Below are 27,976 nucleotides of genomic sequence, written 5' to 3' on the forward strand. Positions count from 1 at the left end.
TTGTGCAAAACAAAACTTTTCACTGTATCTCGATACATGTGACAATATTAATTTAATTACCAATATGCATGAGGCAGAGATAAGAGTCTGAACATGAGGAATGGAGCATAGTTTTGAATCAAGGTAGAGAACATCTCTTGTCAAACTCTACAACTTTGTATGCTTCAGAGGTACTGGAAATAGAATGGAGATAATCTTCTTGTAATGGGTCGTGTGAGGTCTTATTCATCCATTGATTAAGATGCAAAATGAATTATTGTATCTGAAGTGTCAGTGACATGCTGATGGGAAGACTGCAGGATGACAACAATAAACAAAAGGAAAATAATTTTGATGCTAAGGTTATTTAAAAGTGCACTGAAAATATTTAACTGAATATAAGGAGCAGCATGCAGGCCTAACAATGTTTATAAGCAAGTTATTGGTGATGAATAGAGGGGGTTATGTGTGCTGTTTCCGCTGTGGGTTGCTCTCTGTTCACTGATGGACACTGATGGGCAGCTGGGCTTGTAACTGGCACAAATGGACGGAAGCTCAGGTAAATAAAAGCTCTTGGTAAATCAGCATCATGCAACAACAGAACAGATTTCATGGAAGCTTTGTGGTGAATCCTATAAAAGGAGAACAACAGAGGAATATATTAGCGTTCAGTCAGTCCTAGTGACTGGTTCATTTCTGGACACCATCAGAGTACAGTCAATGCTGGTGACTGGTTCAACTATGCATGCCATCAGAGCAGCGAGACCACTGAGCGGAGAGACTTCTGTCATCTGCCTATTGCTTCCCTCAGCTTCCTTATGGAGCAGTTCCACTCAGGCCAGATGGCTGCACAGCAGAGTACCAAATAATAAGCACATACCACCAGGGAAAGTTTCCAGTCACCGGCAGCCAAGGGAAACCAGTCACTACACTGGATTCAGGCCAAGGAGCAAAAACTAGGCAGGAGGTCAATGCTGGACACAAATCACAAAGGAAAAACTGGCTTGGGGCAGAGCTAAGGAGCAGAGTGGATGCACAACAGAGATTGGGCATGGAGCAGAAACTGCCCTCAGAGCAGCCTACAAACTGGACTTGGTAGAGAGTAGAGACTGTAGACTTGGCAATGGGCACAGGGCAGACACTGGTATTGGTTAATTGCTACCACATGTACCACGATTCTGTGAAAAGCTTTTGTTTTGCATGCTATCCAGATGGATCATCCCATACATAATTACTTTGAGGTGGTAAAAAGAAAACAGAATGCGATGAAAGACTGAACGCAAGGATCAGAGAATGGGTGTAAAGTAGATAGCAAATGGTCGCCAAGCTGCATGTTGCGTGTGGTGTCAGACTTGAAGGTTGTTGGGATAGCACCCAAAGGCGAGTAGATGCTTAATAGCACTGTCCATGACAGCTTCCATGACCTTGAGGATTGGAGGTAGAGTGATTTTGGTGGTAATTCACTGGAATGAATTTGTGCAATTTTCTACATAGGCAAGTAAATGCCAATATACAGTATTTCTAAATGTGCTGGAGCAGTTACAACTGTATTGCTTCTACCTGACAGTGCAATCTGACAATGTGACCAGAGGTGCAGCTGCCTAGGGTGTACAAGATTTCAAGACCACAGCTGGGAATCTTTATGGACCTTTACTGTATCCAGCGCCTCTTAGTCTTGCTATCACATGGAGTTAATTAGGCAGCTAAAGAATAACATCTGTGATGGTGAGGCTCTCGGGGGAAGCCAAGGTTTACATACAGATTCTGCAATGCTGGAAATCCACATAAAATGCTGGAGGAACTCAGCAGGTCTTTTAGCATCTATGGAGAGGAATGAAGAGTCAACATTTCACACCAAGTCCCTTCATCAGGACTGGAATGGAAGGGGGAAGGAATAGAAGCTGGCAGGTGAGAGGGAAGGTGAGATGGGGGAGGAAAATGAAGTGAGAAGCTGGGAAGTGATAGGGAGAAAAGTTAAAGGGCTGAAAAAGAAGGAATTATATAGAGGAGAATGGACCATGGGAGAAAGGGAAGGAGGACAGCCACCAGAAGGAGGTGAGGAGAAGAGGTAAAAGGGGGGCTGGAGCAGGGAATAAAAAAGGGAAGGGTGCAGAAATTATCAGAAGTTCGAGAAATTGATGTTCACGTCATCAGGCTGGAGGCTAACCAGGCAGAATATGAGGCATTGCTCCTCCAGCCTGAGATCATTTATTCTGCACTTGTAGCTGAACACAGTTGGGAATACTTCAGCCTCGCCTTTGGAACTTGACTTGGCCATTGTTCAGGATGGGATGTATAATTGTCCATCATCATTCATTTTATCCCTAAATGTGGGAGAGCTGCAGAACTTCAGCCTATTGTGAGATTGGTTAGCTTCATCTATTGCATGCTGTTTATCGTATTCAGCATGTATATAGTCCTTTATCACAAAGTTTTTTGACTGGCACCTCGGTTTATTTAGGTATGCTTGGTGCTGCTCCCAGCACGCTCATCTGCACTCACTGAGCCAGACTGGATCCGCTGGCTTCATGATAATAGTGAGTTGAGGGGATATATGAGCCATGAGCTTACAGAAAGTGATGGTATACGTTTCTGCTGAACCTGATGGTCCATGGTTCTTCACAGATGTCCGGTTTTGAGCTGCTGTGTCAGTCCTGAGCTTATCCCATTTCCTGTGATTCCAGTCAAGGAGGATATGTTCACTGTGAAAACCAGGCTTTGTTTCCTCCAGGGCCATGCAGTGGTCAGTGCTGTCCTTGACAGATGCATATGCCACAGGTTCATCCATGACCTCCCACAGACCTGGACTGGCAGCTGCGTCCTTCACAACTTGGTGCACTAGGTCCTTTAGTGGTGCTGGCAATAGGGATACAGAAAGTTTTATATATTGTGATCTACTGCTTGATGGTGTGTTTTTGGGCCGATTGAGTGACCTGGTACTTTGCTGTCTCCAAGAAGGTTCCAGGAGGCAAGCAGCCTTGAGGCCAAGAAGCTTAGAGACTGAGCACATGATTAACTTCATTTCTCGCTGATTAAAGCATTGAGGAAGATTTAAAAACATTGAAGCGAGCTCAGAAGGTGAGCAAATGTTCAGCACCATCTACCAGCATCCTCTCTCGCTGCTGCTGGAGGAAGGTGCCTGCATGTGACGGTCTCCCTAATTCTCTCACTTGCTGTTCCCAAAGGAAGGTCCCTGCATTTGAATGATCTCTCTCTCCTCTATGCTGTCGGAGCATGGTTTAATCAACGCGGTTTGTGGATTGGACTGTAATTCACATTATGATGTGTTTTCTGGTTTCTGATTGCTCCTTTATCGTTTTTTTTGGGGTAGCCTGCAGATAATAAACACTGAGCTAAACTGAATATGTCTGGACTCTTTTGGTTTTTGTGTTTAATATTATGTGTTTTCTCTCATTCTTGTTGCTGTTTGTGCATTTTTGGGTTCTTTTTGCACATGGGGGGTTGATGTTCATGCTGCTGTTTGCATGATTTATTTTTTTTGCATGTGGGGGGTTGATGTTCTTGTTGCTGCTTGCGAGATTTGTTTTTTTTTATTGCGCGTGGAGGGAGTGGTTGATGCTTTTTCTTTAAAAGGGTTTGTTCCAAATGTTGGTGCTATTGAGTGTTAAGATCCAATGACTGCCGTATGAAAATGTTGACACAGATTTAGGAGCAAATGAGGATGAGTTCCCAGTATCACAATCAAAATAATCAGACTGACACAGAAACACCCAGTACAGAAATAAATGTGCGAGTATATTTTGTGCGGATGGATTGATTTGAATCCATGTTTGGATGAGAATGTAAATCCTGTTGATCATAAATATCACAAGCTTTCCACAAATTGGGGCCACATGCAATGGAGCCACATGGTGATTCCACCATAAGGACAGGTGGAAGTTTTAAAAAAGCAAGTACATTTGATTATTGTTAACAAGTGGCAGCAACGTGTGGCCTTATGTATTGGCCAAGAATAGACAAGGATCTGGAAGAGCTTGTGGTAAACCTACAATTATACAGACATGGAGAGCAACAATTAGAACGTAGAAGACAGTCATGGGGCGACTCCTGAAAGCCAACGTAAAACGCTGTGAGGGAGCTATTGGAAATGGCATTTCTGAGGGATCCAGGTATGGATGACACACGAACATCTGCTGGGATACAAGGTCAACAAAAATAAAGCTACTACAGCTCAGAAGTCGAAAAGAATGTGAAGACCAGTTAACAGGTTAGCCACGTAAATGCTATTAAATTAATTTCACTCTTCTGTATGGGTGATGGAATTATTGTGTGTGGGCAACATTTAAAAATAACATCGAATAACCCTCTTTTCCCTGCGCAGAACCTGCAATTTGCCAAGTTAAGGATTCACGAGAGTCCACATTTTACAAACTCAATTTGGAGAACTGAAGGCAGGTGCAGGGAAGTAAGTGGTGACTGAGAAAAACAAACGGGAAAGGCTGATTTATTCTCAAGGGAGGAATGAGTCATAGGATTTATTAGCCAGCACTGTTACCCTAGTGCCACCTGCTGAAGCTGATAGAACAGCAGTACTGAGATGAAGACTGAGCTGAGCTTAAGAAAATAACATCCCAAAAAATTATTTTCATGTCTCTCCACACTGGCTTTACTTCAGTTCAGCCACAGGACTGTCTCCAGGGTTTATCAAAGAATCAGCCCCCACTCTCCTTGTTGCTCCGAAGCAGTACTCTTGAAACATCGAGTCAGCTCTCAAAACGTGCCCACTGTTGATACTCAGCTTTGTATCTCCGCAGCTTCTCGTAACCCTTTTTACCAACCCAGTCCAGTTAGCATCCTGACTGAATGTCAAAGCTGATCAATGTCTGACCTCTGCCTCTCCCTCATCCGCTCCTCTGGTGATAATTAACTTTGCCTCTTGATCACACTGTTCTGTTATTTCAATGCATATTCACGTTCCATAAATTCCACGATACCCAAATCACTACTACGTATATCACATTCTGCTTTGTGGCCCACTGCTGACGCACACTGGGTGTCTGACCTAAGGTTGAAATCTTTGTCGTCATCTATATTTATAATCCAAATCTGCTTGTCATCCCCAGCCCCACCAACTCTGTGATCTCCGCCTTCTCCGTATTTCCACCTTCCCTCCCATGCTCTCAGTTACCCCATTCCTCGCCCAACCTTCTTCATCTTCGTCAACGAACAAGGAGCTGGAGGAACTCAGTGGGTCAGGCAGCATCTGTGGAGGAAAATAGACAGTCAATTCCTCAGATCAAGGTTATTGACCTGAAGACTTTGAACTGAAAGATAGAGGGTGTGTGTGAGAAAAGTGGAGGGAAATGATGGTGCAAGATCAGGTAAGTGAAGGGTAGATCCAAATGGGGGGAGGACAGGGATCAGAAGCTGGAGGTGATAGACAATCTTCCAGACAAGAAGGATCTTGACCCGAAACATAGCCTGTCCATTTCTCTCCATAGATGCTGCCTGACCTGCTGTGTTGCACCAGATTCCAGCATCAGCTTCCCCTTGTGTCTTCATCGTGCTCACCCTGGGACTTCACCTCCCACCCTCAGAGCTTCTCTGCACAGCATCAGCTTTAGGATCCTGCCAGGGGGTGGGTGTTTCATTGCTCGCCTTGCTCTCGTAGGATGAGGGTTGACGCTGAGTGATTGCATTGTGCAGGGCGAGGAGACCCACCACTAACCATTCACAAGATTCCATAATCCAAATTCCATTAATCCGTGTAGGCTCAGCAGAGAGATGATTAGGAAACTATTTCTGAATCCACACTGAAGAATTGGAGATAAAGATCACATTGCAGTAGGACCCCAGTATAGCAGCACACTTCAAAATACTTTCTTTAAATAACTTGCATACTTTCCACTAAGCAAACACCAAGCATTGTAAAGAGTTCTGGAAAAAAACCATATGAGGTGTTACAGCCTGCTGTCCGCCCAGAGTTGCATGTTTATATATGAAATGTTAATTATAGCTTGTGCCTTTAATGGAGCTTTGGAAAAGGAAGACTGGGAGTATCGCAATAGCTGAGAGTGGACTGGTTGATAAAGTTGGGGCTGGGGGTTGTCATGGTTGATTAAAGGTGGGGGTAGGGCTGGAGATGGCATGGTTGATGAGGGCGGGGCTGGAGGAGTGATGGTTGATGAGATGAGGCTAAGGACAAAGAGGTAAAGAAAGTCAGGGATGTGACAGAGCCTGTTGAACAGGGTGATGCTGGCGGCAGAGCAGCAAAGCAAAGACAGGCACTTCACATCGGAAGCGCTTAGCACAATGGAAAATGGTGCAGAGGAGAGTAGACGGTAGATAATCAAATCAAGAGAGAAAGATCAAGATCAGAGAGCCGAAACGGTCAGAAGTGGGGTGGCTGGGAAAGATGCTTAAAGCAATGAAGTAAAGGACTGCCTATGAGATGGTGGCATGATACAAAACTACTAGCTCACTGGCACGCTGAGAGCAGGGGACGAGTTTCAGCAAAATATTTAATTCATTCATAGCTTAAGTAAACGAAGTGACAGGCAGACACATAATTAATTATGAAGTCTCCTTCCAGATAATGTGTAACTTATGCAGGTAATGTATCGTGATTGCAGCCAGTGGGGGAGGGTCGAGGGCTGTGATCCAAACCATCTGCCGACTGCATTTCCAGCGCTTTAGCTCCATTCTGGAGAGATCGAAGGAAGGGCACACTTGCATTAGAAAAGAACACCTCCACTGATTTCTGGAATGATGATCTTGTGACACAATGATGAGCCCAAGATTAGAAGGATGGGAAGTGTGAGTGTTGATCGTGTTGAATTGTATATAATTGTAAAGGGATGTAACTGGGTGGGTATACGGCGAGGATGTTGTCTTTTGGACTCAGTTTTAAGAAATGAGATCAGTTATTTGAGGCAGAGTAAATGAACCAAGTGACTGGAGAGATGCAAGCTAATGGATACAGAAGTGTTTTATTCAACAAAGTGAGACACTCTTGGAGGAAGAGGCCTATTTGATCCAATATTACATGACATTTTATATGCTAAAGATCAAAGGCAACAGCTGGATAATTCTATATTTACAATGTGTCTACAATACTTCCTTTAAATTGCATATAATTTTAATATACCACCTTCTTCGCACCCACACTCCAGACACCCAAAATGAATGTTAATCGGCATTGTCTGGTTTTCAATCAGCTGGTGACCACAGCCCCAGGAAAACTATTGCTCAGGACTGCTTTTTAGATTTAATCTACAACCCACGTTCATGTCTGAAGAATGGCTGCTGCTGAACTTAATTGTTATATGCCCTAATTCCAGAACACGCCGTAACAGAGTAAATCCTTGTAATCTTGCACTGTGCGAACAAGAGAAAATCTGCAGATGCTGGAAATCCAAAGCAACACACACAAAATGGTGGAGGAACTCAGCAGGTCAGGCAGCATCTATGGAAAAGAGTAAACAGTCGAAGTTTTGGCCCCAAACATCGACTGCACTTTTTTCCATAGATACTGCCTGCCCTGTTGATTTCCTCCAGCATTTTGTGAATTTTGCACTCTGGAGAGCTTTCACTGACCTTACTCAACCTTGGGAATGGATAGATTTGTAGTTGCTCAGGAAATTCAGAAATGTGGGATATCAAGGGAAGGTGGAGTTGAGGCAGAGGCTCAGTCATCATCCTATTCGATGGCAGAAAATGTCCAAAGGACCAACTGGGTGACTCCTATTTCTTGTGTTCTTAACTTCCTCCCACCTTTTAGATGCAAAATTATATCTAATTGAATGCTCAAATCATTTATCCCATTATTTTGAGTATCATTCTCTGGTAATGCATTTCACAGTGAGCCAGTTTGCACCTGAAGTCCCTTCAATTAATCCGCACCAGATTAGTGATTAATCACATGAGGGTTTCACATTCTTGTCCATGCGGTAGATTGGGACTTTGTGGAAATTGGAAAGAAGTATGAATGCAGTCAGCATTTGTGAATGTTGGAAATGTTTGCTCTTCAGTGACCCAATTACGGTGATTATTCAGTTATTACACACTTAGCACAACAACTTAAGTTTTGATCTCTTTCGTGTTGTAATTTCAGTCATCAATCAGCTTGATCTGAGTAATTGGGTTAAAAAAGCATTCAAGACTTTTAGGAGGACCTAGGGACTGCTCATTGCTGAAGCCACTCATTCATCTTTCAATGAGCCCAAAATTGATTCCATGGCCTCGATGTCACCCTTAAATGTTATTATCCTTTCCCTGTTCCCCAACAAAATGAGTAAGTTTGTAGGTGATGCCTAGCTTAGGGGTGAAAAGAAATCTCTGGGAAGAAAGGGAAACAGTTCAGCTCACAAAGAGTTAACAACTGAGCAAAACCAGAATCTTGCCATAAATCTACTGAAGGCACCTCTGCATGATCTGATGTATATGTTGTGTCTCAGTAGTTTTCCTGTCTCCTTGGGGATGTTGTGAAGATGTAATTTTTTAACATGACAAAATAAAAAGTAAAAATTCATGTTGAGGAAGTGGGCTCTGACTTGATTGTTGTTTCTGATTGGACCAGGAAAAGTGTTGGTAAATAGAAGAGCAGAATAATGGCTACAGTATCAGGCACAGGCTCACAGCGCCACCTGTGGGAGGTTAGTGATAATGCAGCAACTATCCTGATAATCAGCTTTAAAAAAAATAGAAGTATCTGGCTTTACTAAAACATTCTAGGTTTTTTTGTATGTCAGAGCATGTCTTATGAGGATTGACTGAGCAAACTAGGGCTTTTCTCTGTGGAGCGTTGGAGGATGAGAGGTGATTCAATAGAGACTAGATGATAACAAGCGTAGATTGAATGGACAGCCAGATTCTTTTTTCCAGAGCAATTGCTAATATGAGGGGGCATAATTTTAAGGTGATTGGAGGAAATTATAGCAGGGATGTCATAAGTAAGTCTTTTACACAGAGAGTGGAATGTGCCTAAGAAAAACATGGTAACCTGCCTCAGTGATTATGGTCCAGTAGCACTTACCTGTGATGGTTAGTGAAGAAGTGTTTTGGAGGCTGGCGATGAAACACATCAACTCCTGCCTGAGAAGCAACTTGGATCTATTCTAATTTGCCTGCTGGCACAACAGATCCACAGCAGATGCCATTTCATTGGCTCTTCACTCAAAACTGGAACATCTGGACAGCAAAGATGCATATATCAGGATGCTCTTTATTGACTACAGCTCGTCATTCAATACCATCATCCCCTCAAAACTAATCAGCCTTTGAATGGAAAATCCCACAAAAAGTAGTGGGTAAAGCCCTCCCCACCTACATGGAGAATTGTTGCAAGAAAAAAAGCACCCATCATCGGGGATCCACATAACCCAGGTCACGCCCTCTTCTCGCTGCTGCCATCAAGAAGGTACAGGAGCCTCAGGACTCACACCACCAGGCTCAGGAACAGTTATTATCCCCTCAACTATCAGGCTCTTGAACCAGAGGGAATAACTTCACTCAACTTCACTTGTCCTATCACTGAACTGTTCCCACAACCTGTGGTCTCACTTCCAAAGACTCTTCATCTCATGTTCTCAATATTTATCGCTTATTAACTATTATTTCTTTCTTTTAGTATTTGCGCAGTTTGTTGTCTTTTGCACACTGGTTGTCTGCCCTGTTGATGCAGTCTTTCATTGATTCTATTATGGGTATTGGTTATATTGAGTATGCCCATAAGATTAATCTCACTGTATATGTACTTCGATAATAAATTTACTTTGAACCTTGAGTATGCTGCCGGGGTAGTGGTAGAGGCAGAAAGATTAGGGCCATTTGATAGATGCATGTGGATGAAGGATAAATGGAGGGCTATTTGAAGGGAAGGGTTAAATTGGTCTTACAGTAGGTTAAGTGGTTGGCAGAACTTTGTGGGCTGAAGGGCCTGTACTGTGCTGTACTGTTCTATTTTCTTAAATCTCCCCTTTGTCTCTTGAAGAAGATTTAGTCTAAGATCAATTTAACCCTTCTTTCCCACACAAGCCTCCATTTTCCTAACTAAGAGTGTCTTAAATGTCCTTAATATACCTGCTTCTACCACCACCCCAGAAGAGAGTTCCATGCACTCACCACTCTCTTTGTAAAGAACTTGCCTCTCACACTCCCCGCTAGACTTTCCTCTAACCACCTTAAAACTATACCCCCTGGTATTAGCCATTTCTGCCCTGGGAAATCACCTCTGTCTATCCCACTTGATCTATGCCTCTTATCATTTTGTACACCTCTATCAAGTCACCTCTCATCCTCCTTCATTCCAAAGAGAAAAGCTCTAGCTCACTGAACCTTTCCTACTTTGTTGGAGAGAGCAGTATTAACCAGGATGGTTAGAAAAATGTGAGATTGGATGGAGAAGTGAGATTGTGGGTAGCAAGGGGTATAAGAATGTGGATAGAGATTAGCTTTATAAGATACTGGGAAAGGAAGGACCATAAAGATGTTCTGAAGGACGTGAATGTTAAAGAAAATAGATCGAGTAGAAAGAGCTTGCAGAGAAGGAGGAAATTTAAAAAGATCAGAAGGAAATGATTTTGGAGGAGAGAGACCAGGAAAACTGAGATGGGGACTGACATCAGCAGCAATGAGTCTTTCAAAAGGCTGTGCAGAGGTGGGAGATTGGCTTGAAACATGGGAGTTGGGAATTCAAAAGACGTTGAGGACTACGTAAGGGATGATGACATTGAAGGAGGAACATAATGATGTAGATCAAGCAGGAGGAGGAAAAGATGAAGTGCGACTCAACTGACATTGCATCTGATATATATCCAACCACTAGGTGGAGCTCCTACCTAAAGAAGTTTGGGTCAACATCATCATAATCATCATCATCATCATCAGGTGCCATGCCCAGTTTGTGCTTTGACTGCCATGGCCCACACACTCCCGTTTCAGGTCAAGTGGATCAATTCATTGGTATTCATTTCCAGTTCTCTGGCTGCTGTCTCCATCATCATTTGTCTTTGTCTTCCTCTTGCTTTCTCCCCTTCAATCTTTCCCATAATTACTGTGCATTCTAACTCCTCTTTCCTAATCACATGTCCAATGAAGTTACGTCACCTTTTCATGATCTCATACATTATTTCTCTTTTTGTGCTTGCTCTGTTCATGACATCCTCATTAGATATTCGTTTCGTCCATGACATTCTTTGCATCTTCCTCAAAAACCACATCTCTGCTGCTTCAATTCGTTTCCTCATGTTACTAGATATTGTCCAACATTCTGATCCATATAGCATAACTGGATAAACGTAACATTTCAGTACTCTGAGGCAGGTTGTCATGCTTAGTTTAGTGTTGGTCAGTATGCTCTTCATTCTCGTAAAGCTGTCTTTTGCCATCCCTATTCTTCTTTTGATGTCCATGTTGCACTTGCCACCTGATGTCACCCAGCTTCCTAAGTAGCACTAAGCTATAAGCTTGGATCAACAAGCTTTGATTTTGTGAAGAATTGAGAGTTTTTGAGTTTGTAGACTTTACAAGTTTCATTAGCTCTTTGCTTACAGTTCCAAATGTTCACTGTCATTTCCCCCCTCCCCCCACCTCCCCACAGAGATGGACTGATACATCACTGGAGTGTTTGATGCAGTTCTCCATTGTCTTCCCTATTTGGAACCTGCAAAGAGCTCCCAGTCTTCATACTTGTTCATTCTCATTCTTTAACTACCTGTCCCAATCTAACCCTCACCCATTACTACTTTGGTAGGCTAGGTTGTTCAGATTGTGTTTTCAGTCAAGCTTTTCCAGTGCTATCCCCATAGGGACCATAGAAACAGGCCCTTCAGTCCATGCCAGCCATCAAGCATAAAGTACACTAATCCTGTAACATTTTATTCAGGCACATTCTCAGATTCTGCCAGAGTGAGAACATGCAGGTTCCATGGAGACAGTATTAAACCCTGGTCGATGGAGCTCTGAGGCAGCAGCTGTACTGATCCAGGAGCAATTTCATGACTGGATGTTGAATCTTGGCCAAGCCTCCAAATCCTAACCGCTCGATTACCAGGGAACCAACCTGATTCATTGTCAGTAAGTCATGCAATGTTAATGCACTTGACAGAAAACAGCTGTCCCAGCTGCCTGTATTAGATCATTGGAAGAGCACACCAATAGACTCCCTGCAGTTAAACTTCGCCTGAAAATTAGTTCCTTTTTGGGAGTTCTTGCTACTTATTAATCTGCCACTATTTCAGGCACTGTCCCCAATCTTGCAATTCTGTGTGGTGGAAGCATTGCTATTTTAAATCCAGAGGGGAAAAAATCATCCTTTTCTTAATTCCTCCACTTCATTTACCTCTATTAAGCCTTCCATAACTTTTTCAGTTTTGAAGTCCCGAAATCTTCCCCATGTGTGAACCCAGAGTTATCCACAATGCTCGGACTAAGATCCAAGTGGAAATTTTTAAAGGTGATGCATAACTTTTTTTTTGCTTGAGAACAAGGATTGAAAACCTCAGTCATTCTGCCTGTTCGGCAAAGAGAAGATCTAGCCCCACAGATCAAAGAGGAGATTAAGGAGAAGGGGTGGCTCTACTTTACCATTTTCTAATCTCCTGCTTTGTTGTGCAGCCTTGTGTCTGGGAGGATTGAGTTTACAGGGACAGAAGCACTCTTCCTGTATCGCTGCCATGACATTACAATTATTGAGCCCAATGTAGACCCCAGCTTAAGTCACCCTCTCTGAGGAAACCTGAAACATTAGCAAGAACTCTCCACATTCTTTATCTTTCTATTGAAATGAACACTGCCTAGACTAACGTAAGTAACAACACACTGAGACAAAGCAGTAATTGGGAATATAAAGAATTTCATTTTATAAACAGACATCAAGTCTGATGTACGTACATTTTTGGAAACTGCTAACCCTAAAGCCAAAGACATTATGAACAGAGATGCAGTAAATCTCTAATGATAATGTGTCTTTAAAATTCATTTTGATGTTAAGTACAATCCATGCAAGGTGCTGTAGAAAGCAGAAATGCTGCGTGTTTAAACGAGTAGGTGAGCATTTTTCCAGTCAGAATAGAGTAGGAACCCAGTGAAGGTGCTGTCTGTCTTTGTGCTGGAGGAAATTCCATTGTACTCCCCCACTGCCACCTGCACCCACACTTGGTCCTCAGGCTCCAGGTGGATGAGGGCTCCACCTGATAGAGACACTGGTTTTGGCCAGTTGGCGTAGTACTGGAAAAAGGAAGAGATGGTCACGTTGTTCTTCATGATGTCAAACTGGAGACTGGTTCTGAAAACAGTGCAGTGAACCACAAAGTAGTAGAGACCTGGAATTGCACAGGTGAACTTTCCGGTCGTTGGGTTGTAGTGGTGCTGATCATTGTACAGAACCATGTTGAACTGCACCGGCTTGTCAGGCTGCGGGAAGTTGTGAGTCTTGGAAAGTTTGGCGCTGAATGCCGAGTTGTAGCTGATCACACTGTCCCCTTTGACGCCTTTCTCACCAGGTGGCCCGGGCATCCCATAATCACCCTGTTCCCCCTTAGGCCCAGGTAACCCTGAAAAACAAAATCAATAATTACAATCTACATCACTGTCCTGATACAGGTGCCCCCTGCTTTTCGAACGTTTGCTTTACAAAACCTCACTGTTATGAAAGACCTACATTAGTTACCTGTTTTCGCTAACAGAAGGTGTTTTCACTTTCATAGGAAAAAAAACAGTGCGTGATAAAAAGGCAGCGCGCGGGAAAAAAAAAAGCAGTGCGCGCCCCGAGCAGCCGCTCTCCCCCGGATTCGGAACTGCATTCTCGCCAGCATTGCTTAAATACGTGCCTGTGAGCAGCCGTTAGCAAAATGAGTTTTAAGGTATCGGAAAAGCCTGAAAGAGCTGGTAAGGGTGTTACGCGTAAAACTAGACATAATTAAGCGTTTCGATCGTGGTGAACGAAGTAAGGACCACATGAGTTTGGTTTGTGGAAGTTGATGAAGAAGATGTTGAAGAGGTTTTGGCATCCCATGACCAAGAACTGATAGATGAAGAGCTGATGCAATTGGAAGAGGAAAGGATAACAATTAAAACTGAAAGTGAAGTCGTCCAGGAACTGAACGTGAAGCAGCTGTGTGAAATTTTCGCTGCAATGATAAAGTACGACTTTAATTTTGAAAGGGTACGTCGGTTTAGGGCATTTTTGCAAGATGGTTTGAGTGCTTACAAAGAACTGTATGATCTAAAAATGCGCGAGGCTAAGCAGTCAAGCAAGCCTTCCACATCAGCCACAGCAGATGACAAACCTCGACATCGAGGTGGGCAGAGATAGAAGAAGATGACCTGCCTACCCTCATGGAAACAGATGACACCCTAGTGTCCCACCACCGGGCCACGGACAGATACCGATTCGCGGAGAATGCAGCGGTAGCTGGGATGCACCCAGCACACCTTTAAGAAAAAAGCCGAAATAAACAAGCTAATTAATTAGGTGCTGCCCAGCACGTAAATGTCGGCCCAGATCAGAGGCGATTGCCGATTGCGTCGTCTCTGATCTGTGTTGACATTTACGTGCTGGGCTGCACTTAATTAATTAGCTTGTTTATTTCGGCTTTTTTTCTTAACGATGTGCTGAGTGCATTCTGGCCACCGCTGGACCGCTGCATTCTTCGCAGATTGGTATTGGTTCGCTGCCCGGAGGATGGGGACCACTGCACTACCCAACCTGCGATGATTCAGTCTAACACACCATCATCAGTGTGCTCCGCGCTTTCCCAATTCCGGTAAGTGATACTACACTGTACATACATTATTTCTACTTTATATCGGCTGTGTATTTTTACGTGTTATTTGGTATGATTTGGCAGCTTCATAGCTTAAAGGTTACTGGAGAGCACTTGCGCCGTGTTTTTGCCAACAGCGCTTGCGCCGTGTTTCTGCCGAGCACTTGTGTGAGATTTTCGCTACGGAGAACAGTACAGCAATGACTGTAGAAAAGTATTTCTACTTTATATAGGCTGTGAATTTATCATATCATTCCTGCTTTTACTATATGTTACTGTTATTTGGCATGATTTGGTAGGTTATTTTTTGGGTCTGCGAACGCTCACAAATTCTTCCCATATAAATAAATGTTAATTGCTTCTTCGCTTTACGACATTCCGGCTTACGAACCGTTTCATAGGAACGTTGTACCTTCGGATGGCGGGGGAAACCTGTATTGGATTCAGCCCCATCTGCCTGTCTGCCACAGAAGAGGAGAACAAAAGTGCAGGTAAGTTATCACAATGTTCTGTTTAATTCAGAAAGTCCACACCCACTCTTCCCCTGAGAATGGTGCACCTTAACCTGTGCCTTGGGTTAAGGTGCTTCACATAATCTTACATAGTACCAGGAGGACATTTGGTCTATCGTGACGATGAAAGAGCACTCTCCATTTCTCCTTACCCCTCCTCTCCTACACTGTGCAAATTTTCTTTTCTAAACATTAACCCATTTCTCTTTCAAAAGATGTTAAGATTACGTCTAGACACAAGAGATTCTGCATTAAATGTTTAGGGTGCACCAAGATTATCTAATACCAGTAACCATATGAAATATTTAGACTGCTTCCTCTATCTTTGTGGATGAGTCAGAATCAGGTTTAGTATCACTGATATGTCATGAAATTTATTTTGCAGCAGCAGTACATTGTAATACATAATAAAAACTAAATTACAAGAAGTGGTGTGTACCTAAACAGACACACACATATACATAAGTGTGTATAATTAAGTAGTGCAAAAAGAGAGGGGGAGAAAAGTGAGTATGTTCATGGATTCATTGTCCATTCAGAAATCTGATGGTGGAGGGGAAGAAGCTGTTTCTGAAACGTTGAGCATATGTCTTTAGGCTCCTGTACCTTCGCTTTGGTAGCAATGAAAAGAGGCATGTCCTGGTGATGGGGGTCCTTAATGATGGGTGCCACCTACTTGAGACATTGTCATTTGAAGGTGCCCCCGACGCTGGGGAGGCTAGTGCCCATGGTGGAGCTGGCTGAGTTTACAACTCTCTGCAGCTTTTTCCAATCCTGTGCAGTGGCCCTTCCATGCCAGGTGGTGATGCATTTCGAATGCTCTTCATGGTACATCTGTAGAAACTTGCAAATGTCTTTGGTGACATATTAATTCTCCTCAAACTCCTAAAGAAATACAGTCACTGTTGTGTCTTTGTAATTGCATAATATTTTGGGCCCAGGAGAGATATTTAGAGATGTTAACACCCAGGAACTTGAAACTGCTCACCCTTTCCACTGCTGATCCCTCGGTGAGGACTGGTGTGTGTTCACTCGACTTCCCCTTCCTGAAGTCCACAATTAAGTCCTTGGTCTTACTGACATTGCGTGGAAGGTTATTGTTGCAATAGCACTCAACCAGCTGATCTATCTATCTACGCCTCCTCGTCACCATCCGAAATTCTGCCAATGATGGTTGTATTGTCAACAAACTTATAGATGGTGCTTCAGCTGTGCCTAGCCACATAGCCATGGGTGTATAGAGAGTAGAGCAGTGGGCTAAGCACCTATCCTTGAGTTGCGCCAGTGCTCATTGTCAGCGAGGAGGAGACATTATTTTCGATCTGCAGAGACTGTGGTCTCCTTTTGAGGAAGTCAAGGACCCAGTTGTAGAAGGACATAGAGGCCCAGGTTTTGGAGCTTGTTGATTAGAGCTGAGGGTATGAATGTGTTGAATGCTGAGCTGTAATAAATAAACAGCAACCCGGCGTAGGTATTGCTATTGTCCAGGTGATCCAAGGCCGAGTGGAGAGCCAGGGAGATCACATCCACTGTAGACCTATTGTGGCCACAGGCAAATTGCAGGTTCAGTTTCCTGCTTAGGTAGAAGTTGATTCTGGTCATGACCAACCTTTCAAAGCATTTTATCACGGCAGATGTGAGTGCAACTGGATGATAGTCCTTGAGGCAGCTCACCCTGCTCTTCTTGGGCACTGGTATGATTGTCACCTTTTAAATCAGGTATGATCCTTCATCTGCAACAATGAGAGATTAAAGATGTCCTTGAACACACTTGCCAGCTGGTCAACATAGATTTTGAGTGCTCCACCAGGTACACCATCAGGGCCTGATGCCTTGCAAGGGTTCACCCTCTTGAAAGATATTCTGATGTTGACCGCTGAAACAGAGATCACAGGGTCACTATATGCCACAGGGATTCACATAAGTGTAGATTTACTGTTTTTCAAGACATACATATAAGGTGTTGAGCTCATCTTTTTTTTTAATTTCTTAGCATGTCGCACCAGCCAGTCAGTCATTCTTGTCTGGCGTGTGGTGTCAGGATTGGTCTCCTTTTGGATTAACCGGGTCACGATATGAACGTTCCCGACTCGACCCTTTTTTTTAAAACGGGGCCGAGTGGCTAGCTCGACACTCAACCCGGCACGGATGGAAAGCGTGCTCGGGGGATGGCCCAACTTGGATACGAACTCGGGAGCCTTCGCTACGGAGGCTGGCGCTGATGCCATTGCGCCACCAGCCGGCTTCTCTGGGAATGAAAGACCACAGCCATTCATGATATTGGGCTTTGCCTTGTAGGAAATATTGGTCTGCAAATCCTGCCAGAGCTGACCTATTCAGTCTCTAACTCCAATCAGAATTGTTTTTTTTTTGTTGTTCTTAAAATAGCCTTCTGTAGGTTGCACCTAGATTTTTGTTTAGAGCACCTAAAAGAGGGATAAATATCAGAGGATAAGCATTAATTGGATTTGTTCTATCCTGTAACTTAAGTAGTGGGATAGTTGAACTGGACATGTCCGAAACTAAGTTGTTTTGTTTTTTTAAAACGATATTCAAATCTTCAAATTCAAAGCCTAGCTTCTTTTAAATGTTCAGTGACTAGATATACCAGTTAATGGAGCATTGGGCTATTCAGGGCTGGAATTGATATGGCTGGCCGTGGCCCCAGTTGAATTGACACACTTGTTTTCTATGCTCACAGGTTCAGGATAGAAAGAGCGATTCAGTGTAGACGTTGATATGGCCTGGGACCAGTCATACTGAAGGTGGATTTCACAGTCAAATAGCATAAAGAAGAAATTTCAAATCAGCAATTCAGTCAGGTATGATGCTTTATTAGACAATGGTTTGGATAATATCTAGATCTTAGATCTTATTGAGATACAGCATGGAATAGGCCCTTCAAGCTGCATTGCCCAGCAATCCCCTGATTTAATCCTAGCCTAACCATGGGACAATTTATGATGACCAATTAACCTACCAACCAGTATGTATTTGGAATGTGGGAGGAAACCTGAGCACTCGGAGGAAATCCACGCGATCACAGGGAGAACGTACAGACTCCTTACAGGCAGTGACGGGAATGGAATCCAGGTTGCTGATGCTGTAAAGTATTGTGCTAACCACTGCACTACTGTGCTGCCTCAAATCTGGTTTTCTAATACTGCCGTTATGTGCCTTGAGCCGTCATGCATCATTCAGAATCAGAATTAATAGCACTGGCGTATGTCATGAAATTTGTTAACTTAGTGGGAGCAGCACAATGCAATACATGATAAATATTGAAAAAATATGAATAAATTACTGTGTATATGTCTATATTAAATAGTAAAATTGAAAATAGTGCAAAAATAAAAACAATAAAAAAAATTCATTGCCCATTTAAGAATTGGATGGCAGAGGGGAAGAAGCTGTTCCTGAATCACTGAGTGTGTGTCTTCAGGCTTCTGTACCTCCTGCCTGACGGTAACGATGAAAAGAGGGCACGTCCTGGGTGCTGGAAGCAAGTTAGGGTGGTTGAAGTGTTAACTTGGCTTTACTGGGACTTATTGGCTAGTTGTGCTGTTTCAGATAACATTATTCCAAGCCAAGGACACTGATAGCAGCCTTTCTGCCAAAAACATCTACAGTTCACGGTACGTTAGCACGATCAGTAAGTTGTAGAGATAATAATCCAAAATAATTGTCAATGCTCTTGAGTAGAGAATGAAGTTTTAGCCAACCTTTCTTTGGGGGGGGGGGGGGGGGAAATAAAACCGGTAGTTAAGCTTAGCTGTAAATTAATCTCTTTCCCTTTCATAAGTTTTAAAAACTCAGAAGGCAAATGTAATAAATTTCTGTTAAATAACTAGCTTAAGCCAAAATGGGATTTAATTTTTCTAAAGGTAGGTGCAGTAGATTTAATTTAAATAAAAGTTGTAAATCGATTTTAATTAATGTTATATACAACATGAAAATTTATTGACAATGTCGAATAGCAAAGTTACAGAAAACCATAAGCCAAAGCAATATGAATAAAACTATAGCCTGACAATTTTATACAGGCTTTGAAAAAAACTCTTTAAATAAGTGACCTGATCAGGCTTAAATATAGGCCTAGCATGTGAAACCTGTGCTTGCTTTTTGCTGCACAAATACTCAGTTCTGGGTTGAGCTTGAGGTGAGCACACACGAATTTCACCTTCAACTGAAATGAGACAATCTCTATCTATACTCTTGATGCTTGTTAAACAAGAAAAAGCTTGCTCACACATGTAAGAAGTCCAGAACTGCAGCAAAATGTTTGTTGTTTTCCTATGAATGGCAGGATGCTGTTCTTTCACAGAAATCCAGAACTTGACCTCTTCTCTCAAAGTCAAGTTCTCAGGCTGAGCAGCAGAAGATTCAGAGAAAAGGTCCCTCACCCAGTCATACATTTGTGTTTACAGGGAGGAAAAATGCTGTTCAATTTTGTTCTGCAGTTGAGTTCTTTGTCCAGGTTTTCTCAGTTTTTAAGCATTCTCGAGTGAATTCATGTTTGGTTAAGAAAGTTAATCATTTTTGTAGTATTATCCAGAACTTTTTGCATTTCATCTCCAAGCGTTTTTGACATCAGCACTTCTCTGTCAAGAATAGTGTGTGTGACGTCAGGATTTTTAAAATAAACACAAGAGCAACAAAATTAGTGGAGCAGGATAATGTTTCTGTGGCCTGAGTGAGCAAAATCAGAAACTTGAACAATAGAGGAGAAATCTGTATTTTCTAAAGCTTAAAGTCTCTGGCTGGCTCTGTAAATCAACAAAATCTACAAATCAGTATCCATGTGCAGCATCATTTGAAAAACGATGGGAATATTTGATCAGTGTAAAATTAAATCAGTCCCAGAGGTATTTTCCAACTTCCTTTAGGAAAGAAAATAAAATTCCAAAGTTAGTTATCACTCCTGCCAAGCCTCAGACACTGCTGCCTACTTCACTTGAAACTTCCAGCTGAATTTAATTAAGAAGAGAAAAGCAAGCAACCAAATCGATTCAAAAGTTGGGGGGGGGGGAGAAGATAGAAATAAAGGGTTTTTTTTAAGTTTACAGAAGCAAGCTGTAAACTTATGTTATGGTGTATGTGCTACAGTCTCTACCGTACTTACTTTAGCAAAATATGTCCATCTCCTGCATGTGGCTTCAGAAGAAAACATTGTATTTACATTGACTGAAATGGAGGAAGAACGTGCTCAGGAAGTGCCCTGTCAGCAGTAAACAAGCCAAGGCAAGAAGCACACAGGGCTGGATGTTACACCTTACTTCACGGTTCTGACTTTGTTCTTGGAGGGTCGCATGGTTGAATTCTTCCAGAGAGGATTCCAATGTACCAAAATGGTCGCATCAAAGTCACAAAAGTAAACTGTCCCTCAACGTATTGAAAATGGTAAGTAAATGCTCAGTAAAGGTTGATTTATACTTGTGTGTACTAGCTTGCGCCATAGCCTACACAAGTGGGCTATGCCGTTGTGAGCATTTATACTTGCGCATTGGTGTGTCTGCGTCGCTCTGCAATTCGGGCATGTGCATGTCACGCATGCGCACACACCTGCCCGTGCAAGGCTTCATGGTCATGGTAGTCTTTCTCGGGATAAACAAGTTTAAAGCGAGCGTCTTTTTTCGTAAATGCGAAATATGTCCTCCGTAATTTCGGAGGTCTGTAAAGCTTTATGGAAAGCATTGCAGCCAGAGTTCCTTCCCTGCCCTTCAGTCGCCCGCTGGGAAGCTATTGCAGTGTAGGAGGAAATGCGATGCTACCAAGCGGACCAATCACAGCTGTTGCGGTCTGCGTTGCCGCGATGCATAGTTCCATTTTGGGAGAGGTGCATGTCAGGCTACGGCGTAGGGATCCACGTAGGTGCTGTGTAGGGTTTGCGGCTATGCCGTATCTACGGCATACATTTGACGCACAAGTATAAGTCAGCCTTAATCAGGTAGCATCTGCGAAAAGAAAAATAACACAACATTCCACATCCTGACCTGGCTGTTGGTCTTGATGCAACCGCCCACTCTATCATCCTCCAATGTCGAACAACTCTTGCCTGGCTGGATAGAACTGCACCTTCTGGATTCATTCTTATCTGCTTGGTGCACTATCTTCTGTCTCTCCGCTTGGTGTAGCTATTGTGTATCTACAAGCTGCAACTCAGAACTGTCCGTAAACAGTTTTAGTTTCCAAATGTACAGAGGCACCTCACCTCTCTAATCCTTGTTATTTTTACTGTACATTTTCAGATGAGAACTGAATAAGCAGAAATTTCTTACAACATTGAAGCCATGATCCTGAGATTCCACTGTCATATCAGTCCCTTTTTGAAGACTCCATCCCTCTCCTTGGCAACTGTGAACCTGAACTAGTCCGTCATATTTGATCCACATCATTACTAATTATACTGATAACATTATGCCTTTAAGTCCAGCCACAAATTCTTGATTTGAGTGAGGTCTGGACTCTGAGTTGGCCACTCCAGGACATTAACTTTGTTGTTTTAAGTAATTCCTGTGTAGCTTTGGCTTTATGCTTGGGGTCATTGTCTTGTTGGAAAACAAATCTCCCAAGTCACAGTTCTCTTGCAGACTGCGTCATGTTTTCCTCCAGGATTTCCCTGTAATTTGTTGCATTTATTTCACCCTCTACCTTCACAAGCCTTCCAGGGCCTGCTGCAGTGAAGCATCCCCACAGCATGATGCAACCATACCATGTTTCACGGTAGGGATGGTGTGTTTTTGAGGATGTGTGGTGTTTGGCTTACACCAAACATACTATTTAGTCTGATGGCTAAAAAGCTCAATTTTGGTTTCATCAGACCGTAGAACCTTCCTCCAGCTGACTTCAGAGTCTCTCACATGCCTTCTGGCAAACCCTAGCCAAGATTTCATGAGCTTGCACCCTCCCCCCCGCCCCTCCAAACAGTGGCTTTCTCTTTGCCACTCTCCCATAAAGCTGGAACTGGTGAAGCACCCGGGCAACAGTTGTTGTATGCACAGTCTCTCCCATCTCAGCCACTGAAGCTTGTAACTCCTCCAGAGTTGTCATAAATCTCTTGGTGGCCTCCCTCACTAGCCTCTTCTTGCACAGTCACTTAGTTTTTGAGGACAGCCTGCTCTAGGCAGATTCACAGCTGTGCCATATTCTTTTCATTTCTTGATGATTAACTTAACTGTCCAAGGGACATTCAGTGACTTGGGGAATTTTCTTGCATTCTTTTCCTGACTTGTGCTTTTCAATAACCTTTTCATGGAGTTGCTTGGAGTGTTCTTTTGTCTTCATGGTGTAGTTTTTGCTAGGATACTGACTCACAAGCAGATACAGGTGCATTTTTGCTACAATCAACTCAAACATCTTGACTGCACAAGTGATCTCCATTTAACTAATTATGTAACTTCTGAAACTAATTGGCTGCACCAGTGATGACTTGGTGTCATATTAAAGGGAGTTAATACTTACGCAATCAATTATTTTGTGTTTTATTTTTGTAATTAATTTAGATCACTTTGTAGAGATCTGTTTTCACTTTGATAAGGAAGTATCTTTTTCTGTTGATCAGTGTCAAGAAAAGCCAAATTAAACCCACTGTGATTCAATGTTGTAAACCAATTAAACAAATATAATATTTCCAGGGGTGGAGGGGGGGTAATACTTTTTATAGGCACTGTATGTCATGAAATTTGTTGCTTTGTGGCAGCAGTCCAGTGCAATATACAAAAATCTATAAGTTACAATAATATAAATATAAAAATTAACTAGAGCAAAATTAGTGAGGTAGTGTTCATGGTTTGTTTCATTGTTCAGAAATCTGATGGCAGAGGGGAAGAAGCTGTTCCTGAATTGTTGAGTGTGTGACTTCAGACTTCTGTACCTCCTTGATGGTAGCAATGAGAAGAGAGCATGTCCTGGTGATGGGGTCCTTAATGATCGATGTCGCCTTTTTGAGGCATCACCTTTTGAAGGTGTCTTCATTGCTGGGTAGGCTAGTGCCCATGATGGGTCTGGCTGAGACTGCAACCCACCACAGCTTTTTCCATTCATCTAACTTCACCCCTTCTACAGCTGCTGAAATATTCTTTATGTCCTTGTTATCCTTTGGTGACTATTCCTGGTTGTACCCAGTGTAAACTTGTTCACCCAGAACTCTGCTACCAAAGACCCAGCTCATAACGTGCTACTCTGACTGACCAGTCTCCCCTTGATTTTCAGATTCTCTGTAAAGGAACTCTGCCATTGAGGAGTGAAGATAAAAGTTCAACACTGATCACAAAAGTAGCCCTGGCAACCCATTCGAGTGGCAATCATGAATTTTGGCTCATTCTCTACTCTTAACCTGCTGACTCACTGTGATTGCCAACATTATATTGTAAGAATCCCCTGGAGGCTGAGGATTGGCGTGCAACTCATTCATGAGAAACATGACAACCATGTTAGTCTTCATCCAAAGAAAAATTCAACTAATCAGACTTATTTCCTAATTCCAATGTAGGTATTGCTTGTAATATGGTGTGAAATTAGAAACCAGGAATGTCACATAGTCCCTTTTACTGAGGCTTACCTGTTTCACCTTTCTCTCCCGGTGCTCCTGGCATTCCATCCCTCCCGTTTCTCCCATCTCGCCCTACCAACCCTGGATGCCCATTCCGCCCCGGAGTTCCTGGAATTCCCGGCTGACCAGGACAAAATCCAGTAAGTATGGTTTCTGCACTGTTGGGTGATGCACAATACAGCAAGCAGAATAAAAGGGTCAAGGTAAGAGGAGTCATTCCAAGGCTTGTGAAGAAAGTCTGACCCTGTAGGGATAAACGGAGTTAACATTAGGCTTTAACAGATGTACCATTCGAACACCACCTTCAGGAAGGATACTAACACCTCAGAAAAGTACAATGCAGCTTGAGAAACAGAGTTGTACAGATAAGAAACAGGCCCCACGATCCATCATGCCCATGCTAAACTAGTGCCCATCTACGTTAATCCCAATTGTCTGGTTTTGGTCCTTCTAAGCCTTGTGTATTGTATCTGGCTCTCCCGGTAGTAAGTTCCAGATATCGAACGTCTTTTTTTTTAAATTTCCCCTCATATCTTTAAAATTTCTCTCATCTTAAACCTATGCCTTGTTTTTGATAACCCCTACCATGGAAAAACAATTCTGACTATCGACCTTTCCTTTGTCCCATATGTTTTGTATACCTTCAGCTCCACCTTTGCTCCAGCGAAAACAAGCCCAGCCTAGCCTATCCAATCCAGTCAAAATATTGATGAATCTCCTCTGCAGCAAACTGCACACGATACCCCAAGTGCAGTTTAACCATTGTTATGTGAAGTTGCAACGTAACATCCTGAATTACATATCCAATGCCTTAACTTAAGAATACAAACACACCATGTGCCTTCTTCACTACCCTACTGAAGGTATAACAGCCTTTCATTGTGCAAGACTGGAATTGACCTCCTTGTTACGCCAAGCAGGTAGAGGGAAAAGTTGATAGAGATGTTTAATATCTTTAAGGATTTTAGACTCAATAACATTAAAAAAAGATTTCTTGCAGCAGGGCCAGTAACAGAGAACACAGTTTCTAGAAACTAGGAGAAGCTAAAGGTTATTGAGATAAAATATTTTTAGATGTCAAGTTCTTATGATTTGGAGTGCACTGTATGAAAGGTCAGGGAAACATAGGCTCTGTCATTGGGCACCCCAAGGCAATAAAATCTTAACCCTGCCACGCCAAGCTACAAGGCTTGAAGGCGATAAGGCAATTATTTATCTAAGGTCCTCCCTTCTCCAACTTGCACTAAAGTAACAAGCGATGTGGTGTCTGGCTCAAATCCTTATTTATCTGATGCCGTCAGCTCTAATTTTTCCTTGTAATGATGCTAGTTCAGTTCTCATCCCTGCCCTCACCATCAATCCAGACCCTCAATTCTGCTAGTTCCAATATCAGCCCCCGCCCCCCACCGTGTTGCCAGAGTCAAGCCACCGGCTGCTGCTTGTTCTGGGCCCCTCTCACCCTGACCCAATGCTGCCAATCCCCATTCACAAGAATGATGCCCCTTCCAACACCAGTTTGTCAATGCCACCTTGCCCAACCATCTGACAATCTCAGACACCTTCAGCTGCTCCATCATGCATTGCCTGTTCTGATATTCCACTCTCGATAGCATTGTCTCAGCCTCTACCCACAATGAACTGACCCAGGTCCATTCTCCCTCACCGTCCTCTATCTTCTCCATTGGACCTGCGTGACCGACAAATTTCTGAGCTCAATCTCTGAAAAGGAGGATCAAGTGACCCATGTTTGGCTGAGGCGATCAGCAATGCCCAGTTGTACCTGCATTACAATACAAGTACATTGTAGTGGGTCACATAGTCACTGATGCCCTGCATCCGTGCACCTTCGAAAGGCCATTTTCATTTATTTGGATCCAGCATGGTAACAGGACCTTTCAACCCGTGCTGCCCAATTACACTCAATTAACCTACCAACTCGTACGTCCTTGGAATATGGGAGGAAACCCACAGAGTCCCGGGGAGAACGTGCAAACTCCATACAAACAGCAGTGGGAATTGAACCCAGGTCACTGGCATTGTAACAGTAATACACTAACTGCTCTGCTACTGGGCTGCCCCAAATTTAGAATTTCTATATAAATCTTGGAGAACAGGATGGGTGGGGTGAGGAGGGTTCAGTCGGGACTTTGAAGAGAGAAATCAAGGATTCTGTTCACCCTCATCATGCCGTCTAAGGTACCATCTTCTTAAACTAGTAATGATCTTTGTTTTATCCCATCCACCAACATAAGGAAAACATTTTGGGAATGCAAACAAGTTCCTCACCTTTGACCAGGGAACTGAATGAAAATCCTAACAGTTGTAAGTTGCAAGTTCCAAGTTCGGAGCCCTCCATTAAATGAGGTGAATGCAGCTGTTTGCCAGGAAAGCTGAGGCTCTTTAACTAATGGCAAAGCAGGGTCAGCCCTGAGCATCTTTTGTTAGTCCCCCCACTAGAGTTCATGAAAGCACTCTCATTTCGGTGAATATAAACTTAAACTGGCTCCAAAACAAACGTCAAACATCCGACTGGCAGAATTGAAGATTTAGAAGATCTAGAAACTCTTCAATCATTTCTTTCTAAACACATGCAATGAGATGAAACACACCCAAATAGCTCATTCTGACAATGTGGACACCATCCCAGTCAACAGTTTCTTTGTCTCAGAATTTCATGTAACCATTGAAATACTCTGCATAGCGCCAACTCCGAGTTTTTAAAATATTAAATAACGAGTATTTAAAAATTTTTTTCATGCTCTCAACAAATATAACATACAACACTGTACAATAGGAGATCATATAAGCAATTTTCAGACCGCACGCTAACTTTTTTCTGAGGATATATATTAGTTTTAATTCGACACAGCCAACATCTGGGACATGATCTCTAACAGCTGGAGCATGTACAGGAAGTGCTCATATTGTTAATAACATTTGCAATCTTCAGATCCCATGAAAACCAAAAAGAGACCCGCTCCTCAAGAAATACATTAAATAACTCACCATAAATACTTCTGCGTGAAGTGTAAGTGATGATAATTCGTTGATACCCACAGCCAGTGTCAGTAAGGCTCTTAGCAGCCCCAAACTCTTCTGATCAGACGGCTCCACCACTCAGCTCAGTTCAAAGAAAACAAGAAATTTCTCTTGCTCAGAGGCTCCAGCTCCAGGAAATGGTTGATGCGCTCAGAGGCAGAGCCAGAAACAGCAGGTCAAGAAAAGAGAGAGGCTGGGAACAGACCGAGTTAAGAGTGGTGTTTAAGTCTGGAATGTGAGTAAAGAAAACACTATTCTCACAGGGACAGTTGCTCTTCCTAATAATATTTTGAGGATAATGCGCATTAACTAAATAGATAATTGGAACTGTTGTACAAATTCTAAATCCATTTCTCTCCAAGTATCCCATCCTACTCCAAGCATTAACAACAATATTCCAAGTGAACATTACTTTCCAACATAACATCAGGCGGTAACCTTGCTGTTTCTTTCGCTTTGCTACCGAGTTGCTAGCTCAACACTCAACCCAGCACAGATGGAAAGTGTGCAAGACAGCCAGAGTTGAACCCAGAACCACTCACCTCAAAGTCCGGTGCAGATGCCACTACATCACCAGCTGGCTATAACATCAGCTGAAGTGTTATCCTTTAAATAATGTTAAACCAGTATCAGGATCTCGCCCTGGACTTTGTAAGCACAATAGAAGTATTGATATGAAGATATCTCGCTTTGCTGGCAGTCAAGATCCCTCGATTAACCAGCAGCATGAAAACAGACCAACTTGTCAAATAATTTATCGTGCATGAGATGCTTCTAAAGTAATGTAACAAGACCTTACATTAATGCAACCCAATCAGAGAAAATGCTGGGAACAGCAGGTCAGGTAGCATCTGCGCAAAGTCAGATTGAAAACACTATTTATTGTTTCAGAATTGCATCATCTGCAGATTTTCATATAAATGCGAGTACTTTCTAAATTATCTTATTTGACAGTACAAAGGACATCAAAATTATAAATACAGCTGTAAGTAAAAGTGGACAGTAACTGAACTCCACTAAAATAAACATTATTTATGTAGTTAAGTTGAATCAGTTACATGAGTTGGTGAAATTATATGCAATTATGTGATACAGCTCATTTGCACTGAATATTATAAGGTGTTAAAATAGGTTTTGTCAATCTGTCTTTTACCTCACCGTTGTCCACA

The 27,976-nt window shown here is 42.7% G+C and overlaps 1 protein-coding gene across 1 annotated transcript; it reads right to left on the minus strand.

The window, feature by feature from the left end:
* Positions 1–12,773: 12,773 nt before the first annotated feature.
* c1qtnf5 (C1q and TNF related 5) lies at positions 12,774–26,998 on the minus strand. The gene is made up of 3 exons (XM_072238179.1): positions 26,775–26,998; positions 23,778–24,012; positions 12,774–13,493 (listed from the first exon to the last, which is right to left on the minus strand). Exons 1-3 carry the CDS (start codon positions 26,775–26,777, stop codon positions 12,976–12,978), a joined length of 756 nt encoding a protein of 251 aa, XP_072094280.1. The 5' UTR covers positions 26,778–26,998; the 3' UTR covers positions 12,774–12,975.
* Positions 26,999–27,976: the final 978 nt, after the last annotated feature.

Source organism: Mobula birostris, chromosome 20 (genome assembly GCF_030028105.1).
Source record: "Mobula birostris isolate sMobBir1 chromosome 20, sMobBir1.hap1, whole genome shotgun sequence".
NCBI classification, from domain to species: Eukaryota; Metazoa; Chordata; class Chondrichthyes; order Myliobatiformes; family Myliobatidae; genus Mobula; species Mobula birostris.